Source organism: Phocoena phocoena, chromosome 19, assembly GCF_963924675.1.
Source record: "Phocoena phocoena chromosome 19, mPhoPho1.1, whole genome shotgun sequence".
Lineage (NCBI taxonomy): Eukaryota > Metazoa > Chordata > Mammalia > Artiodactyla > Phocoenidae > Phocoena > Phocoena phocoena.
The window spans coordinates 12022922-12042705 of record NC_089237.1 but is presented as its reverse complement, the minus strand read 5'-3'; the positions used below and the strand labels follow the sequence as shown (position 1 = coordinate 12042705).

General features: G+C 53.9%; 3 protein-coding genes across 3 annotated transcripts; 1 reads left to right on the top strand and 2 right to left on the bottom strand.

Moving 5' to 3' along the window:
* Window positions 1-1210: 1210 nt before the first annotated feature.
* NPB (neuropeptide B) lies at window positions 1211-1655 on the bottom strand. The gene is given in 5 exon segments (XM_065897771.1): window positions 1211-1339; window positions 1413-1445; window positions 1447-1479; window positions 1481-1546; window positions 1548-1655. Coding segments are annotated over 5 exon segments (369 nt in total).
* Window positions 1656-4103: 2448 nt separating this feature from the next.
* Window positions 4104-8096, bottom strand: ANAPC11 (anaphase promoting complex subunit 11). The gene is made up of 2 exons (XM_065897686.1): window positions 7988-8096; window positions 4104-4249 (listed from the first exon to the last, which is right to left on the bottom strand). The coding sequence occupies exons 1-2, from the start codon at window positions 8094-8096 to the stop codon at window positions 4104-4106; spliced, it is 255 nt and encodes an 84-aa protein (XP_065753758.1).
* A 760-nt stretch (window positions 8097-8856) lies between these two features.
* ALYREF (Aly/REF export factor) lies at window positions 8857-12633 on the top strand. Its single transcript, XM_065897538.1, has 6 exons — window positions 8857-9112; window positions 9572-9703; window positions 11170-11317; window positions 11890-11953; window positions 12048-12225; window positions 12319-12633. Exons 1-6 carry the CDS (start codon window positions 8876-8878, stop codon window positions 12331-12333), a joined length of 774 nt encoding a protein of 257 aa, XP_065753610.1. The 5' UTR covers window positions 8857-8875; the 3' UTR covers window positions 12334-12633.
* Window positions 12634-19784: the final 7151 nt, after the last annotated feature.

Sequence of the window (19784 nt, the reverse complement as noted above, 5' to 3'; positions counted from 1 at the left end):
CTGGTCCACCCAGGTGCAGCAGGATTGTGGGTCCCACCCCCAGCCTAAGTGGAGGGCCGGTAGGTCCAGCTGGCAAGGCCCCATGGGGGTGGGGGACACCACTGAGACAGGCTGCAGACCTCTGGGACCAGGGCTCAGGCCAAGGACTCAAGTCAACTTCATTGGGGGTGGGGAGGGCAAATCAACCTGCTAAGATGCCCACGAGTGAATTAGGGAATTAGCCTGAGTGTGAGGTGGGGGGAGGCTGGCACAAGGCAGCTGTGCTCAGGAGCTTTGGCCCTACACAGTCCCTCCCTCTTCAAGGTGGGGCAGCACCCATTGCTTTGGGGATATCTGCTTCCCTGTGGGTCTAGGGAGGGCTGAACAAAGAGTTCCTAGGCCTGGGAGGAGCCAGCTGCCTGACGTCAGATTCAGGATTCAGCTGCGGTGGTGCCCAGCTTTGTCATCCCCCTGGTGCAGCCCCTCCAGGTCCTGGAGCTGCACATCTGGCTGCTTTCCCACTCCTGCTGGGCCCAGCCTATTCATTAATTCACTTGGCACAAGTATTGTCCTGTGCTGTGTACTTTGAGGAATTTTGGGGGGCTCCAAGAAGAGTGACCCCAGAGCCGCCCCTCTGGTAAGGGAGATCTTTGGTCTCAAGAAACCTAGGATTTGAGGCAGGAGGGCCTCCCGGTGTGGAGTGTTCAGGGGAAGCTTTTATAAGGCAGGACATTTGAGCTGGCCTAATAGACTTGATGGCTAGTGGGCGACCCAGGCACCACCTCCTAGGAGGATCCAGGAGCTGCGTGGACAAAGGCAGGGAGGTGTCAGGTAGGGGCTGGAGGTGGGGGACGTGGAGAGCAGCCTTGCAGAGCCAGATGTGGGGCTCCAGAAGATGTCTGGGGCCGATACAAGCTGGAGGCCCAGCAGCATTTTGCCAGCAGTGGGGCTTGGGAGCTCCTCTGCAGGTGTTTCCGTGAAGCCTCTTGGCCTGAGGGCCCTAGTTGCTGTCTGTGCTCCTAGGTGGCCAGAGTCCGGTTTGGAGATTCACAGGTACTTGCCCACTCCGTCTGCTGGGCCACCCGCCCCCTGGAGGCTGCGAGTCTCATTTATTCATTAAGCCTTTACTATGGGGATGGGTGGGCGGTACTGGTGCCATCTGGTGCCAGGGAAAGGGCAGGCCCCAGGGTGTGCCCGCGGGAGCCAGGCCAGGTCACGTTCGGATCGGGCTTCACGTGCTGCGATAGTCCGCGGCGCGGAGTGACAGGAAGACGTCGGCCTTGCACTGGAACATGGCTCGGCCGTCGGGGAGCCGCTCGCAGCTCTGCAGGTTCCGGGTAACGTCCTCGACGCACACGGCCTGGGGGCGGGGGGAGGAGGAGGGGGCGTCCGCACCCTCCAGCGCCCCGCACCCTCCAGCGCCCAGTACTCACGAGGCTCCGCAGGCTGGGGCGCAGCTCCGGGAAAGGCGCCAGCCCGTCCCGGGGGTCCCGTGCCCACGAGGGGGCTCGCGTCGCGCGCACGGCGACCTGCGGAAGCCGGACAACAGGCCCGCGGCGCAACCCACGGGAGTAGTAGACCGGCCCCGCCGCCTGCTTGTACCACGCGAGGCCGGGGGGCGCCAGCAGCAGGCACAGCGCCAAGGCAGCGGCCACCAGCATCACGAGCCCGGCCATGGGGACGCGGGCGGCGGCGGGCGGCGGGTCGCAAAACAGCAGCACCGGCGCCTTATATCTGCGGCTGGGCGGGGCGAGGTGCGAGGGCGGACGCCGGGACGCAAGGGCCTCCCCATCCCAGAGGGAGAAGCCCCATGGGGTCAGCGCCTATTGGGCACAGCGGCGCGCTGGAGGAACAGATGGTCGAGAGCTTGGTGGTGATGAGACGCCCCCTTCTCCCCCACCCCGGCCCACCTCCCCGTTTCTGACCCTGCCTGCTCTTACTGGGAGGCGGCCCCCAGGCCACTCCCACCAACCTTGGTCCCTCCTGGGTCTGGCCTCAGTGGGAGCGGGGGCAGCAGTGCTGCACTGAACCCTCAACCAGTCCGATGGCGCCCCAGCCCCGAGTTACCCCCGGAGGTCCCCAGCACTCATGAGGCTGGAGAGAGAGCCACTGACTGCACTGTGACCAGGGGACAAACAAGCAGTTCCCACCCTAAAGGGGAACTGACCAGACGACAAGGGCTTCCTGAGGAGGCACGGAAGTCTGGGAGGGCCTGGGGGCAGAAGTCAGTTTCAACAACTGGTCTGGTCCTCAGAGCTGATGGCAGGACAGGCAGAATGGCTCACAGGAGAGATGAGGGGAAGCCAGGGGAGAGCATTTGCAAAGGCAGGTGCTGTGATCCTGTGCCACCACGGCGGAGAGGGAGCTGAGGTTATGGGATCCTGAGGACCTGGTGTGGCCCCTGAGCTTCCCGGGAGAGGGCAGATGGCTGGACTCTGGGTGTGTGCAGGGCCTGGCAGGCAGCTGTGTGTCCAGCTCAAGGGGACCAAGCAGGCCCTGGGAGGACTGGGCTGGAACCCAGGAAAGAGTGGAGAGGAGCCCACCTGGCAGGGAAGGGCCAGTGGCCTGCCAGGAGGACCATGTGACCTGTGGCAAGCTGTGGACCCCTCTGGGGTGAGTGCACCTGTCCCAGTGCAAGAAGGCTAAAAGCCTGGAGGCTGGGCTCAGGGTCTGGCACCCCAGGCATGTGGGTACTTCCTGTCACAGGAGAGCATTCCCCAGGGAAGGAAGGACCTCAGGGAGGGGAGGTGGACTGGGGGTAGGCCAGGCCCCGCAATGGGACCCCTCTACAGTTGCCACAGCCCACTTCTCAGTGAGGGCTGGTCCTCCTACTGGTCTGTGAGCTCCTTGGTGACCCTGGATCCAGACAGTGTAGACAGGCCCCTAGAGTAGAGCTGCTGCCTAGAAACTGGCAGCTAAGTAGGAGCACCCAAGAGGCTGAACCCAAGGGTCCAAGATGGAGGGCACACAGCAGGCCACGTCAGCCATTAGGCTTGCTCAGCCGCCCGTCCTCCTGCTCACACTTTCCAAACATCCTGGCCACGTGCCTTCCCAGGACAGACACCAGCACAAGGGCCCTGGCAGTTGGGTTTCTGGGCAAGGAGCACATGGCCTCCAGGTTCTGTGAGGGCTTCCTTTCCTCTGGGCACAATGTTCAGATGGGAAGCATGGTACCACATGGGTGACCATGCACTGCCCAGTCTTCTCGCCTGGGGACTGGGGACAGGTAAAGTAGCATAAAGGTGCTCAGCAACAAGCTACAGGACAGTGGCCCTGAGGGGGGAGGTCACTGAGAATAGACTGGAAGGAGCCAGTGCTCACAAGACATGCAGCCTGCAGCGGTCTCCACCCAGAAGCTGCACAAGACCATTAGGTCTGGGACCACTGCCCCTCAGGGGCCACCACCCCATGGGAGCTGTGGTGGAACAGAAGAGCTCAAAGATGGCCCAACGGCTGTCCTTCCCTAGGAAGGGAGACCCTCAGACACCTGCAGACACATCCTAACGTCAAGGACATCACCCCTGACAAGGAGCTGGCTTTCAGTTGGAGCAGGGGAGAAAGGGATCAAGAAAACCCATCACAGCTGCCTCAGCAGAGCCGGTTCGGCACCACCAGCACCTGCTCCGGGGGGCCCACCGGCAGGAGGAACCAACGCAGTGGCCACCAGCTGTGTCCTGCCAGGGTCCTAAGGACCAGCCTGAAGAGTGGTCCCCAGGCCTCCCCGCACGGCTAGGCCCTTCCAGCCGCTGAGCCCGTCCCTCCTACCCTGGCTCCTCCGGCCGATCCCAAGCTCCTCCTCCTCCAGGGGATGTGACTCAGGGCCTCGCGGAAACACATCGAGATGTTTATTCATGAGAGGTTTCATTTCGGCGCACACCAAGACAGCCTCAGCACCTAGTAAACAAGCAACGGGAGGCCTCTGGCCAGGCTCATGCGGTTTAATGAGCTTTACTTATTGGATAAAAGTGTCAATGTTGTGATGGAAAAAAACAAACGCAGCTCCAGTCCTCGTTTCAACCCTGTCACAGCCCAAAGGGGACTGTCCCAGTGGAGACCATGGCCACCCAGAGCTAATGTGGGGGTGGGGCCGTCTCAGGGCGAGGGGGGAGTAGGGCAGTGCGGCCTCACTCCTTGAACTTCCACTCCTGGCGGCACATGGGGCAGTGCTGCTGCACCTGCTGCGCGTTGAGCCACTTGAGGATGCAGTGCATGTGGAAGCAGTGCGAGCACTGGCCCCACACCAGCGGGCAGTCGTCACCTGGCACCTTGCCTGCGGGTGGGATGAGAGGACTAGTGAGTCACAGAGCTCGGGACAAGCCAGGTGGGGGACGTGCACCCAGGGTGGCCTTGTGTCTCAGAGAGGACAGGTTTCAGGAGTGAAACCACAGATTCTGCCGTGCAGCTGCCCCAGGTAAACATCTGCAAAGCCCACCCAGGCTGCTCCTGCTTCCACTCTCCCCTCGCAAGGGGGAGCAGCTCAGGGAGCTCAGCGGCAGGAAGAGCTCTGGCCTCCCAGGGGCTGGGCCCATCTGCAGACACACCACAGCTCTGCCACTATCACCTGGCACCTGTGATGCCAAGAAGGTTACATCAGTGTGTCAAGGAGCCTGCAGAGGTGACCCGCCTCTGAGCGGTGAACTATTCCTCTTGATCAAGGTGAGGTGGGCTGGGGCCTTGGGACCTAGATGGCTCCTTCCTTAGGCAGCAGGGACCCAGTGCAGTACCAGGGAGTGGGCTGGGGACACTGAGGTGCTCATGGCCCAGGCTGGTGGCAGCTGGGAGTGATACAGCACTACCTTCCATTTCCTTTCCATTTCTAGCCTAAAAGGATCCTACCTCCAAGGGCCAGGGCACCTGCTGCTGGCACTCCACCCCACACACCTGGAAATGCTACCTCTGTGGAGAGGGCCTGGCACAGAGAGGACACGCTACACTGCCTGTCATCAAGAGAAACTAGCCTCTCTCTGATTTTCAAGAATCTAGAAAACCCCATCACGCAGCTGGTGCCAGTAGAGCACAATGGCCTCCCCCAGCCTCGAGTCAGGTCCCCACGGGCATTAAGGAGCTGCAGCTTGCTTCCTCCACCCTCTCTTAGGGGTGTCATTCCCCCAATCATTGCCCTGCGGGCCCTTCACGCCTATCAAACACGAGCTGTATCCAGATGTCACTAGCGCATAAACACGGTGCACCAGCCGGACAAGCCAGGGCGAACAGGGTACATCCTGTCCACGAAGTGGTTCCTAAGTGCAGGGCTGAACCCCTGTGACCACAGGGCTGGGCTGGTCACCTGTGGTCCTGGTCCTCACTCGACACCAACCACAGGGACAGTTGACTGTACAATGCGTTAAAGAGATAACACCATGGCTGAGCCACATGACAATGCTCTCAAAACCTCATGTAGCACCTGCTCCGAGCTGCACAAGGGGCTGGGAACCTGGCCTGTGCGCTCATCCAACCTCACGGTGCTCCCGCAGCCTCCGTCACCCGACCTGACAGACAGGAGGCCAGGGCCACGCGACTCACGAAGGCAGATGCCACTGCCTGAAGGGACCAGGAGGCTGGTATGGGTGCCAGGTCTTAAATATCCTTCAATGTCTGCTGAAAACATTCAGCTCCTTCCCAATTCGCAAGCAGCCCCTGCCCCACAGTGGTACCTAAACCCCACGGAGCCAGAAGGGATGGGCACTTCCATCTTTCTACTCTTTGGTTTGGGGCAGTGTTCCTCAATCTTTTAAAAAAATCCTTTCAATAACGAAACGCCACACCCTTTCTGAAACTTTTATGACAAAAAAAACAGAAAATAATTTACTTGGCAAATACAAAACGATCTAACTCACTCTGCTTCCCAGGCCAGGGGGGTGGGGTGAGTAGGACTCTGTGCCAGGAACCCACAGGGTGTGACACCTGATTTATACTGGTTCCCACCCACCCAGGGTCTTTCCAACCTCAGCAGAACTATGCTTGGAATCACCCCTAACACATTAGTCCCTACAAACAGAGTCTGGAAGAGGGTGAGCAGGGGCCAGCCAGCCTATTGGTGGGGGTACCCAGCCATCCTGTCCGTTTGAGGCAGTGCTCCTGGAGGCAGCCCGCCGGGGCATCTGACAGCACAAGTGCAAGCCGACAGTGACTCATGCCAGTGCCGGTGGAATCTTCTTAACAAGACTTTCACTCCCAAAGCCCAGGGACGAGGAGCAGATTTATGACAGCCTGAGTCACTCTGGATTCTCCATAGGAGTTCCATTTCAGCAGAGAGAAACCCAGTGTCACTTGATCTGTATAGAAAGCGCCCTGGGCTAGCCAAACACTTTGCTCATTACAACTGGCTCACTCTAACCTCATAACCAGCAGGTCCAAAGTTCAGACTCTAAACCCCCTCTTCCTAGCAGCCAGCACACGTGAGCAAGCACCGCACACTGGGATGCGGCCCCTGGTGCCATCTCAGACACAAAGGCTCACTGGCCCACATTAGGCCGAGGGAATGGCCACATAAATGCTTCCGAGGACTTTTCTGTTCAGAGGTCACAATCTGCTGCTGAGGAAGTTGCAAGTACCTACCCACAGCCTGTGCTGTACCCTTAGGAAGGGTGGTTTTAAATGGATTAAACCAAGCCAGACCTTGTGCTTCTACTTTCCTTCCCTGTTATGTAAAACCTCATCAAGTAGAGCCAATCACTGATTTCCCAAGATTATATCCCACCTATTTGATTAAATCAGGATAGATTAGCCCCTGGGTGATGAGATTTCCTCTCAGGAGATGTAAAGATTAAGACTAAGATAAAATGATATTTGCACTACAATTCAATAATTTCAATTTCATGGTAAGAAGCAAAAACCTATGATTATTCCAATGCTCACAGCCCCACAGTGACAGGCCTGGTCACTGACTTCTCATCAGTCCCCAAGTCCCACTTCTCTCTTGGGACCACCCTTGTCCCCTAGGCAAAGCCTCAGATCCTTTCAGTTGGGTCTGACTAAAAACTAAATTCACTGGTGCAAAAATCTGCTTCTGACCCAAATATATAACCAAACACTTTCACTTCACAGAATACAGTGGGGACAAAGGAACAATGCAAAAGACACCACCAAGAAGAAATCTGATAAAACCTGAGCGCAGGCATTCTGCAAGACAACACTTTCTGAGATAAATAGATGTCTTTTTTTAAAAAGAGAGAGAGAACTCGAAACAGAACTGCTCTAGATTAAGTAGTGGAGGAACAAAGTGATCACACCTTGGGTCCTGGCTCACACCACCCAATAATAAAAAGACATTTGGGGGGCTTCCCCGGTGGCGCAGTGGTTGAGAGTCCGCCTGCAGATGCAGGGGACATGGGTTCGTGCCCCGGTCTGGAGGATCCCACATGCCACGGAGCAGCTGGGCTTGTGAGCCATGGCCGCTGAGCCTGTGCTCCTCAACGGGAGAGGCCACAACAGTGAGAGGCCCGCGTACCGCAAAAAAAAAAAAAAGACATTTGGAAACAACTAAAGAAATCTGAATAAGGACTAGGAATGAGGGGCAACAGTAAGGAACTATCGTCATGTTATCTGATGTGACAACAGTGGTGGGTAAAAGTCAGCACTACATTTAGAGACGCAGCTGAAGTGAGTGGGGTGAGGCTTCACATCTAGCATTAACTTTAAAACATCTGGGCAAAAACAAATATGGACACATGTTACTCACTGCTCTATGTGCTGCATGGGGGATGACCTTATAACATTACGTTTTTGTGTTCGCTTGAGAATTTTCAAATAAAAGGTTTTAACACAACTTTTTGTTCCACGTGTCTCATAGCGACTTCCATCAGGATAGGAAGCTGTGCTCTTTTTCTTACAAAACTTTTGACGGGGTCTTTGTACAAATATGGGCCCAAATAGCCTGGCTTTTCTCTATTAACTTTTCCTGGGGAAAGGAAACCAAACCCTAGGGACGCTGTGCAGGTATTTCTAGGGACACGCCAAGGCCGGAGGGTAGGCAAAGCTCGAGAGAGAGCGGGCAGGGGGCACTCACAGTCCGGGCAACAGCCATTGAAGGCCATCCGGCAGATGCCGCAGTTCTCGTCGTTGGCCACCCAGAGCCAAGTGGCCACGCCGTTCCAGCACTTGATCTTCACCTTCATGGCGCGGGAAGCCTGCGGGGAGGAAAGAGACCACCAGGCTCCGTTGAGTATGCGGAGCTACAGCACTTGTGAGCCAAAGAAGGAGTGCCGCCCCGAGCCAGAAGGTCAGCGCAGGCAGGAGTCGCCGCCGAAGGGCAGCACAAGCTGTCTACAAGGGGGCTGGGGCTGGGACCGACTCCTCGGGAGACCGGGACGCTCAAGGCGTCTGGCAACACCGCACTTCTGCGCGGGCGTCCAGAGAAAGGCGCGTCGGATTCCGTTAACAATTGCAAAAACGTGCTCTGCGCAACTTCTGAAAGGGACACGACTGACGGGGTGAGAGATGGAGACCCACGCCCGCTCCCTACGAGGTCACGCCGTAACAACCCCGGGCCAAGTCGCGCGAGCCGCACCCGCTCCCCGCCGCGGGACTGGGGTGCGGGGTCTGGGTGCAGTGGGGGAGGGGCAAGGGAGGGTCGGCACGCCCAGCCCCGCCCCAACGGCCTCACCCCCGCCGACCTAATCGCGCGCCGCCCCACCCGCTTTCAGTTGGCAGCGCCGGCGCCGCGCGGGAAGGTATGTAAACGACTGCGGCCGCGGCCCGGCAATTCTCAGCAGCGCCTGCCGAGCCCCTTGGCCCAGCGCGCACGCGCCGCCTCGCTTCTTGCCGACGCCTCCGACCCACAGCCAATCCACGGCCGCTCCGAGGACGCGGCACCGGAAAAACCCTCGCGGCGCAGGAAGTGACGTGCCGACGTGCTGACGCGCGGGCTCAAGCCGAGGCCGATTCCGCGCCCGCCATGGCCGACAAAATGGATATGTCTCTGGACGACATCATTAAACTGAACCGGAGCCAGCGAGGCGGCCGCGGCGGGGGCAGGGGCCGCGGCCGGGCCGGCTCCCAGGGCGGCCGCGGAGGCGGGGCGCAGGCCGCAGCGCGAGTGAACCGAGGCGGCGGACCCATTCGGAACCGGCCGGCCATCGCCCGCGGCGCGGCGGGCGGCGGCGGCAGAAACCGGCCGGCGCCCTACAGCAGGGTGAGTGCGGAGGCCGGGTGGCGGGCCGCGGCAGGGGAACGGGCCGGCGGCGCGGCGCCGGAGCGGGCAGCCAGCCGGCCAACCGGGCTGGGGGACGAGGGCGCCGGCCGGCTGAGCGGACGGGGAGGTCGCGCGCCGGCCGGGCTCCAAGGCGGAGACCCCGGCGGCCTTTGTCTTGGCTGGGCGCCCGGCCTCATGGCGCCGGGGGCCGAAGGGGCGTTGGCGCGACCGCCCGGGAGATGGGAAGTTAGGTGGAGGGAAGTGAAAAGTTGCGGGACGTGTGGCCCAGACGGTCGGCTGCGGCCTGGAGTGGGCGGGAAGCGGGGGCTGCGGGTCCCTCTACGCGCCTTCCTCCCTGCCGTGATGGGGGAGGGTCTTGCTATGGCCGGGAGGTCGAGGGCTAGCCCTGGAGCGAGACTCACGGGTCTCTTTCTGTTCTTATCTTTACTTTTTCTTTAGCCGAAACAACTTCCTGACAAATGGCAACATGACCTTTTCGATAGCGGTTTTGGGGGTGGTGCCGGCGTGGAGACCGGTGGGAAACTGCTGGTGTCAAATCTGGATTTTGGAGTGTCTGACGCTGATATTCAGGTAAGGGACTGGAGCTTCTCGGTGGGCAGGTCACCCCGCACGGAATTGATTGTGGTGTTTGGGACGTAGCCCTGAATCCCCACCCACCTTAGGACAGTGAACCCTCCCAGGCACCCAAGGGCTAGCCACTGTGCCCTGTAAGGGGCTCCAGGAATGCAAAGGAGAGGTCAAGCTAGAGTTGAAAGTCTGACCAGTGGGTCAGTTTGTGCTGGAAGACAGGCCCCCAGCTTAGTCTGAGGACCCGCTGCTCTCCGTTACTAAGACGTGTTCGTTCTGTGGATGAAGGCCCTTTGCCTGAGCTTTTCTAACAGAAGCTTGGTTGAATGTGTGTCGTTTCTGTGTTATTGAAAAAACTAGGCTATTTGCCTTCTTTACTTTGTGCCTGTTTTAACGGTTTGTTGGGAGGAGAAAGCCTTTCATTTGTAGAACTGACAAAGCACAGAAGCAGGATGGTGCCAGCATCACTTTGGCTCCATTTGCCTTAAGGCCTATGTCTTATATGGAATTTTGTTCCCTGTTTTATTCTCACTTATTTTCACTCCCTGGGTTTTGTTAGTGGCATGATTCTCAAACTCATCTTTGGTTGAAGCCTCCTTTTCTTCTTTCTTTTCTTTTTTTTTCTTTCTTTTTTTTCTTTGATTGAACCCCAAAGGCATTTAAATTTGCTTTCTATAATGATATCTTGGGGGTCAGTCCAGGAGATGGCTGGGTCAGGGTACTGGGCCTTCCTGGGTTCAATTTCCCAGAGCCCAGCCACTTTACCGTGGGAGGACAGAGCAAGGCCGGTGAGCACTCACAGTGTCTCAACACTTTTTTTAAGGTGGTTTCTGGCATCCACTGGAAACCGCTTTTGGTGAACTCCACTTCCCGCTGTGTGCCTGCGGCCGGAGTAGCCCCACACTCTGGGTTCCCTCTCCAACTCCCAGCCTGCCTGAGGTCAGGGCAGTTTCCATGGCAGCGCTTGACTTCAGGCTTTGCGGCAGGCTTGAGTAGGAGGAGAGGGAAAGGTGAGCCAGAATCTGCCCTGGGGGAGGGGCTGGGTCAGGGCTCCCAGTCAGCGGGCCCTTGGAGCTGGTCCACAAGTGGATAGAGCCCCTTGCTCTGTGATCTTGACCTTTGCTGCTTCTTGGCACAGTCCTTGGGTGTGTTGTAAATTTTCCTTTGTTGAAGAAGGTAGCGACTTAATTTTGTGCCCTTCACTGGTGGGCTTTGTGATCCTTTACCTGCATCGTGGTGCAGATGTCAGGTCCCCAAGTGGGCAGGAGCCCTCGGGCCCAGCTGCTCTTGGAAATTGTTGTCCCACCTGTCCCATCCCATACCCCAGACCCTACTACCACTGCCCTGCCCCCAACATGTATGTCTGCCTCCCAGGGAGATACCCCAAAGCAGTTCATACTTCCAGGGAGTGTCCCTGGGGCGCCAGAAGAAAAACTGCTTTGCTGATAACTGCTCTTTCTGACTCTCAGGAACTCTTTGCTGAATTTGGAACTCTGAAGAAGGCGGCTGTGCACTACGACCGATCCGGCCGCAGTTTAGGAACAGCTGATGTGCACTTTGAGCGGAAGGCAGATGCACTAAAAGCTATGAAACAGTACAACGGTGTCCCTTTGGATGGTGCGTTTGGGATTGGCCCAGAAAGGCTACAACACTGTAGCCAGTTTGTGGAGCCTGGGGCTGGCCCCAGCCCTGCAGGAGTAGGACCCCCTCTACCTGAGGACACTTTGCATTCGCCCCTTTGTCTCTCTCTTCCATTCTGCCACTTCTCATGCTGCCCCGTACATCTGGACCAACCTCTTGTGAACCCCCATCCAGCAAGCTACATTCCTCCCCTCCTTCAGCTCCTTCCGGAAGATTCACTTCTGTGAAGCCTTCTCAGCACCACCATAGTACACCTCTGAGTACCGGGCTGTAGTCATAAAGACAAAGGTACTTTTCCGCTTGTGAGCACCCCGAACACCTGACAGACATCCACCTACACTGAGTGAGAAGGAGCAAGGAGGCACTGGTGGGGCTGTCGTTGGCAACATTTTGTTCTCCCACCAGCATCTCCAGGCTGTTGCTCTTGTTCGGAGCACTGAGATGCACAGCGCCCCTTTCTAGTGCTTCCGTGGAGGCCAGGGTGTGTGCCGCCAGCAGGCCTCAGAGCCCTCTAACAGAAGCTGGTCCTCTTGTGTTCTCTGCCGCAGGCCGCCCCATGAACATTCAGCTCGTCACCTCACAGATTGACACACAGCGGAGACCTGCACAGAGGTGAGTTTGGGGCCTCTGGGTGGGGCTGCCTGTGGGTGTCCACTTACCCCGCAGACCTTTCCAGGCATGTGAGCAAGTTCCCTTTTTTTGCTAGCATAAACAGAGGCGGGATGACTAGAAACCGTGGTTCGGGAGGTTTTGGTGGTGGCGGTGGCACCCGGAGAGGCACCCGTGGAGGCAGCCGGGGCAGAGGCAGAGGAACCGGCAGGAGTTCAAAGCAGCAGCTTTCTGCAGAGGAATTGGATGCCCAGCTGGATGCTTATAATGCAAGAGTAAGTCCCAGAGGAAGACTGGGTGGGGGCCGGTCAAAGACCAACTGGAGGAGGACCTCATTTTGAGCGAGAACCTCTCTTTCTCTGTTTCAGATGGACACCAGTTAAACAGACTGGCAAATCCGTGCATGGACCAGGACCCGGAAGTCTCGTCCGTGCTCCCTGGTGGGAGGGGTGACAGACTGGGGCTGTGTGGCCAATGATGGATTTGTTTCCTTTATGTTTTAAAATAGGATTTAAAATTCATGTAAAGGTTTCTTTTTTTTTTCCTTTTTTTTTTTTTTTTTTTTAATTCTGAAACAGACCTGTTTTGTACTGAGTTATTTTTGGGATAAATTTTACTGGTTGTTGTTGTGGAGAAGGTGGTGTTTTCACCTTTGCCATAATAAAATAGAAATGTGTGTAGAACTGGAAGTGTTTAATTCATCTCACTCTTGGAGTCCTCACCTGGGCCAGAACTCTGGTGTGGTCTGGCGGGCAGGAGGGACACAGGATCTGAGGGGGAAATGGGGCAGGCCTGCCAGGCACGTGGCACTTGGCCTGCAGGTTGGAGTTAGTCCTGCAGGAGGATGGTGGCTGCCACTCTCCCATCTCTGTTCCCGCAGATCTGAACTCCTTTCTCTCCACCCCCAACCCCGGTAGGTGGGAGGACGTGGAGCAGTGGTCCTCAGCCTGCAGCTGCCTGTGCACTGCCTGCACAGCCAGGTGAGGGGTGGGGTGGGGTGGGGCCGGGTGCCCTGTGTTTCTGCCAGATTTCATATGGCTTCTGGGTTGAACTGTTCCTTTCCTTCTGATGCTCTGGTTCTCAGAAATGTGATTTAGCAGTTCTGACTTTGCAACATAATCCCCTCATGTTTTTCGTCTTTTGTGTCATCAAGGAAGGAGCACTGTGTTAGGGTGTTTTCTTAGTTGCGTACTTGGTGATGTAGCTAGTGGGAGCTGCGGAAGAATATAACTCGATCTGCTGAGAACTGGAGGGGCTGGCAGACGCGGGTGCCCATCTGGACCACTCCTGGGACAGAATAGAGCTGGACAGTGACGTCACATGCTCGAACGCCAGTGACCTGCCGTGCAGTTTCTGTGGTTCAGGAGGGGCCGAGATCGGAATGCAGGGCACGGACACCCCTTTGTGCCCCCTCTCCTGAGGGCATGCCTGTGAGCTACTCACAGGGTCCTGGTTCTGTGGCTCACAGGTACATTCCAGGGTGGGGTGGGAGGGGGAACCTTTATCACCTGATGCTGGGTTGGTTAGAACATGGTGACAGCTTTTTGAGAATAGAGACTGTGGGGAGGGGTGGGTGGGGGCCTACAGAATGGAGCTCAGAGTCACCCCAGCCTTATGGCAGCCATTGGTTCTTCCGGAGGCAGCTGCCATGGTCTGCAGCTCAGGAGGCCTTCAGGCTTCCATGTTTGGGATGGGGCTGGAGTGAGTCACGAGGAAGGGGTGTGATTAAGGGGTGGCCTTTTAACTGTCAGTTACCGAGCTATCACTGCAGAGCCAGCGGCTGCCTGAGCCATGTCAGGCGCTTAATGGAAAGATGGGTGAGGTGACTCATCCCTGCCCTCAGAGGAGCCCAGTCTAACAGGAAGGGATCGTCCAGGGCCTGGCTTTAGGTGCCATGGTCATGAGGGGTGGGTGTGGTAGAGGTTGGACCATCTGGGCAGAGCTGGGCAGCATCCCTGAGGAGGTGGCCTTGGGCTAAGCAGGCACGTTCCAGGCAAGGAGACTGCTTTCTGGATGTTGGGAGAGGCGGTAGGACATCTTGCTCTGCTCTGCCTGGAAGCTGAAGAGCACCTGATTGAGGGGTGCGCTGGGCCCAGGCCAGAGGCTGTAAATGGTGGGACTAGTGGCCCCTGGGATGGGGAGCCGTGGGCTGTTGGCTCAGGTGTTTGGAGCTAGTGATGGCCAGGATTTGGGGGCTTGTAGGGCATCGTGAGGAGTGGCCAAGGGGTGCTGCATGGGAGGAAGATGTCTTTAGTGAAGAGAAAGTTTCAGGAAGAAAGCAGGCCAGGGACAGGGGCTGTGCTCAGTGGTGGGTCCAGGTGGGCAGGCGTCCAGATGTGGACCCAAACGAGGGTTGCTTTGAGCTGGATGTCTCTGACCTGGAAGTTGGCTTGGGGACACTAGCTGGAGGCAACAGGAGTAGGCAGGGGGTGACATGGTTGCTGGAGGCCTGTGGTGGGGAGGCGACCGAGTCAAAAAGCCTGTGTTTTGGCAGGGAGCTGAGAGAAGCCTCCTCACCATTTTAATCCTCAGTCTTCTTATTTGTGGAATGGGAAACCCCACATTACTTCAAGGGCTGGAGGACCACGTGCTTTGCTGTTCACGTAGGGATACTCTTGGAAAGAAGGGACTGGTGAGTGTGCAGTGGCAGCTTCTGTGCTCCAAGGCAACTCAGGCTTCTGGTCACCTGAGGGCAGTGCTGGGTGTCCCTGTGATAGCCAGCACTTCCCCCAAAATACTGGTCGAATGAGTGAAAGGATGAAATAGACTTGGTGCTCTTGCACGTTTTCTCCTTCATGTTCTTTGCTCAGACGCTGGATTGCAGTCTCGTAGAACGGGTGGATGGGGCTGCCCCTCTTGCTGGGTCAGGCCCCCACTGGGATGTGCCCCAGCCCACCTCCCACCATGTGGTCTGAGTGGAAAGCTCAGTGATTGGTCCAGGAGTGGCAACACGCCTCGCCTGGCTGGTCAGTTAGTCTTCGGGATTTTCAAAGGTGTTGAGAAGAAAGCCAGCGCCAGGTAGGGTGGCACACCCACTGGGACTGGGGCTTCTGGGCTCTGATGGGATGCTCGGGTGGAGAGGAGCCACTCAGCTCCTGGGTGTGTTCCTGACATTTGCTTGGTTGAGCAAAGATACACGTGGTTTACAGAGCAACGTGGATAAGGAGGAACAGCCCTGTTCCTTGGCAGGTGATGGGAAACCCAGCAGGAGCCAAGGTGCCAGAGTCGTTGAACAGTTGTCACACTCAGACATGGTTTGAAATACCGGAAGAGGAAAGTTGCTGTGTCTGTGCTCAGCAACAGTTCTCTAAACAAGGGTTTTGTTCTTGCATGCAGAGAGCTGAGGCTGTAATACAGGAAACAAAAGTGAGAAATGATAGTACAGTCTAACAACTACAATAGAAATAAGTGAAGCAGAACATAGAGCATTTGTGTTCTGCTGGAACGTACATTCCAATGGGGGAAAGGTGGGAAAAGTGAAATACAGTATGTCAGGTGATGACAAGGCTGTGTAGGAAAACAAAGCAGAGGATGGTAAGGAGTGGGGAGAGGCCTTTGCTGATGAGGTGGAGGTGTGAGCACCTGGATATTTGGAGGGGAGCCTTGCTGGCAGAGAGAAGAGCAAGTGCAAAGGTCCTGGGGTGAGAACGCCAGGACAAGCCAGAGCCTAAGCGTGGCTGGGTGGAGGGGGAGGAGATTGTGGGGCCTCACTACTGGCTTCTGTGCTGGGCTTTGAAGGAAGTAGCCCTGTGGGGGGCATCTACCATAGGTGCAGCTTGGCTTGGGGAGGGGCCGCCAGGGCCTAGCATTTGGAGACTGACGTGGGTGACATCCATAGACAATGACTGAAAAAGCAGAGATGATGGAGTAGGCTTTTGTGTTTTTGTTTCAATGTGTATGGAATGTGAAGTACTCTCAAGAGCACTAGTTTTTTAACTGAAAAAAAAAACTCAGTACAAAAGGGTAATGATGTAAACAATCACCTTCCCAGCATTGTCCAGACGAGACCCTTGTTACTGCAGGATTTTTTTTTTTACTGAGAGCTTTATTAACATGTAACTGACATACTATAGAGTTAACCCAGTTATAGTAATTTTACTACATTCACAGAGTCACAAATCCACTACCACATTCAAATTCCAGAATATTCTCATTACCCCAAAAGGAAACCCATTAGCTGTCATGCCTCAGTTCCCCTCTCTTAGCCTCCACTTGTCCACTTTCCGTCTCTGTGGATTTGCCTGTTCTGGACATTTCATACAAATGGATTTATACAATATGTGACCTCAGTGTCTGGCTTCTTTACTCAGCATAATGTCTTAGAGGTTCATCGTTGTTACAGCCTGTGTTAGTATTCAGTCCTTTATCTTGCCAAATATCCTATGGTGGTTATTTCACATTTTGTTTTATCCGTTCATCAGTTGATAGATATTTGGGTTGTATCTACTTTTTGGCCATTGAAGTAATGCTGCTGTGAGCATCTATGTACACATTTTTATGTGGAGGTAGTTTTCAGTTCCTGTGGAGTGGAATTGCTGGGTTATAAAGCAACTAAGTTTAACTTTTTGAGGAGTTGTGGATCTTTCCACAGCAGCTGCACCATCTTGCATTCCAGACAGCAGTGATAAGGGCTCCAACTTCCCCACTTCCTTGCCAGTAGTTGCCGTCTATTTTTTTATTTTAGCCATCTATATAGGGTGTGAAGTGGGTTCTCATTGTGGTTTTGCTTTGCAGTTTCTTTTCTTTATAATCTTTATTTTTTTTAATGTCTGGATTGAATAATAGTTATCATGGATAACACGTTCCTCCCTGGACAATTTGGAGGCCTTTCCTTGCAAACACTCATAGCCTAAATGGAATTGAATGTCCTGTTATTATCACCAACATTCATCACATTCAACAAAATAAAATCGTAAAAGGTTGATTTAGTTGAACATGATGAGTACCTGTACTCCAGTTTTATAAAGATGAATACAGAGATCTCTTTATATTACCTGTATTCTTTAGATTTTATAGAAATGCTCAATCAGAAATGATGTGATCTTCTTGAAATTGACATAGCTAGCATCTTCCCTAATCATTTCTATTAAAGTCGGCCTATTTCTCCGTTTAACTGTGCATGTTCTTAAGTGTCATTTTGTAATTTTGATATTCAGATTTATAGAAAAGAAGTGAGAATCATACAAAGAATTCCTGGATCCTCACCCAGACCCCCAGATGGAACCCCGCTCCTTTTCATTCTCTGTTTTTTTCTGAACTGATGGAGAGTAAGTTGCAGCGTGATGCCACTATACCCCTAAATCCTTCCACGTGTATGTCTTTAAAAACAAGGACATCATCTTACATAATCAGACCTTAACACTTGATAACAATACCGTTATCTGAACCACAGACCTTATTCAAGTTTAGCCAGCTGAACTAATAGCCTGTGTTGTAAATGCTTTCTCTGGTTCACATGGAAGAGGAATGCCTGGGCCACTGCCTTGAGCTAAAGATGTCTGTAGTCGTCTGTAACTGGTAGTACTTAGCCTTTTCGTGTCTTTCATGACCTTGACACTTTTTGAAGATCAGTCTCATTGGGGATTGTTTTGCTTCGTTATGATTAGTCCAGGGTTATGTATTCCAGGCAAGAATACCACTGAAAGGGTTTCCTTTCAGCATGGTGGTCTATCTGTCTGATTACCCATGCTGTGACCTTGCTTGTGTGGTTCAGTAGGAGCTGCCAGGTTTCTGGACTGTAGCATTATCCTTCTCCCTATAAATTTATTGGAGGAGAACTTTGAGACTAAATGAATACTTGTTTCTCACCTCATTTTGCCTGCTGATTTTAGCATCCTATGATGCAATAATTATTATGGTGTTTAATGGTGAGTTTTTTACATTTCCCACATTCTTTCAACATTAATTGGAATTTTTTTCTAAGAAAGAGCAGTCCCTTCACCATTTATTCGCTTATATATATCAGTATGGACTTGTGGGTATGTATTTGATTCTATGAGTCATAATCCGGTAACTGTTAACTCTGTTGCTCAGACTGTTAGGATTCCTCCCGTGCCCTTTTGACATGCCGTGTCCTTTTTTTTTTGGCTGAGTTACATGCAGCATGTGGGATCTCAGTTCCCCAACCAGGGATTGAACCCATACCCTCTTGCAGTGGAAGTGCAGAGTCTTAACCGCTGCACTGCCAGGCAAGACCGCCATGTCCTCTTTAAAGCACGTCCTGACTTTCTGGCCCCAGGAGAGGCTCCAGGCTCACCTTCTAGTCCCTGCTCCTTTCATGGCGACTGTATTTAGCAACCAAGATCTGGATATTGGGTGTGCTCTTTGCTACTGAGCTGTTGTTGCATCTGAGCCCTCTCAGGACAGAGCTAGGAACTGTATATACTAATTCATGCATACACACCTATATTCACTTCTGTATCTATTTAGCTGTATATATGCATTTTTAAAAACCATGAGTTCATGCTGGTATCTCTGATTCCAACCCAGTTACATAGGATTCCTTCTCACCTCCCCTTATTTGTAAATTCTTTCCCTGACAGAAATGTGGCTCTCGTTATCAACATGATATTTGCTTATATGATGTAAATCCCTTAAGTGTCCACCTAACCTGATTTTAGAACTCTAACATATAGTCCTGTGAGAAGCATTTACTAACTAGGGTACAGAATTGGGTTCTTCTGTGAGTTGAGCTCAACGCGTAGAAGAGTATCCAGTGAGAAAGTACTGGTTTCCAAAGTTGCTTATGCGAGTCCTTCTCTTCCACCCCCTTCAGTGTAATTTGTACTATAGTTAGTTTCTTTTGTTACACCTTGCATTCCATTGTGGCTTCCTCACATACCCTGGTTGATTTTTTTTTTTTTTTGGTAATTTACATATATTGTCATGGAATTACATACGATTGTATAATTTTCATAAATGTTTATATGGCTTACATTAATTAGCTGTTATTATTAATGAGTCACCCTGGGATCAACTGACCATTTAGGGGAAAATAGCAATAAATAATATATATCATTAAAGATTTTAATATAAAAATAAACCATCAAAGTACCAGGAGGTAATCTCATATTAGTTTTATTTTTCTAATTTATTATTATTTTTAAATTTATTTATTTTAGGGCTCCCCTGGTGGCGTAGTGGTTGAGAGTCCGCCTGCTGATGCAGGGGACACGGGTTTGTGCACCAGTCCAGGAAGATCCCACATGCCGCGGAGCGGCTGGGCCCGTGAGCCACGGCCGCTGAGCCTGCGCGTCCAGAGCCTGTGCTCCGCAACGGGAGAGGCCACAACAGTGAGAGGCCCGCGTACCGCAAAAAAAAAAAAATTATTTATTTTATTTATTTTTGGCTGCATTGGGTCTTTGTTGCTGCGCGCAGGCTTTCTCTAGTTGCAGCGAGCGGGGGCTACTCTTTGTTGCAGTGCGTGGGCTTCTTTTTGCAGTGGCTTCTCTTGTAGTGGAGCATGGGCTCTAGGCGTGCAGGCTTCAGTAGTTGTGGCACACAGACTCAGTAGTTGTGGTTCTCGGGCTCTAGAGCGCAGGCTCAGTAGTTGTGGCACACAGACTCAGTAGTTGTGGTTCTCGGGCTCTAGAGCGCAGGCTCAGTAGTTGTGACGCATGGGCTTAGTTGCTCGCGGCATGTGGGATCTTCCGGAACCAGGGCTCGAATCCATGTCCCCTGCGTTGGCAGGTGGATTCTTAACCACGGCACCACCAGAGAAGCCCAATTCTCATTAGTTTCAAATACATCAGCTTGTGTAAGCTAGGCCAGAGTTAATTTTTATGTTATCTATGTGGGTTGTACAAACAAATTATAAAATGTTTTAGCACGTTAA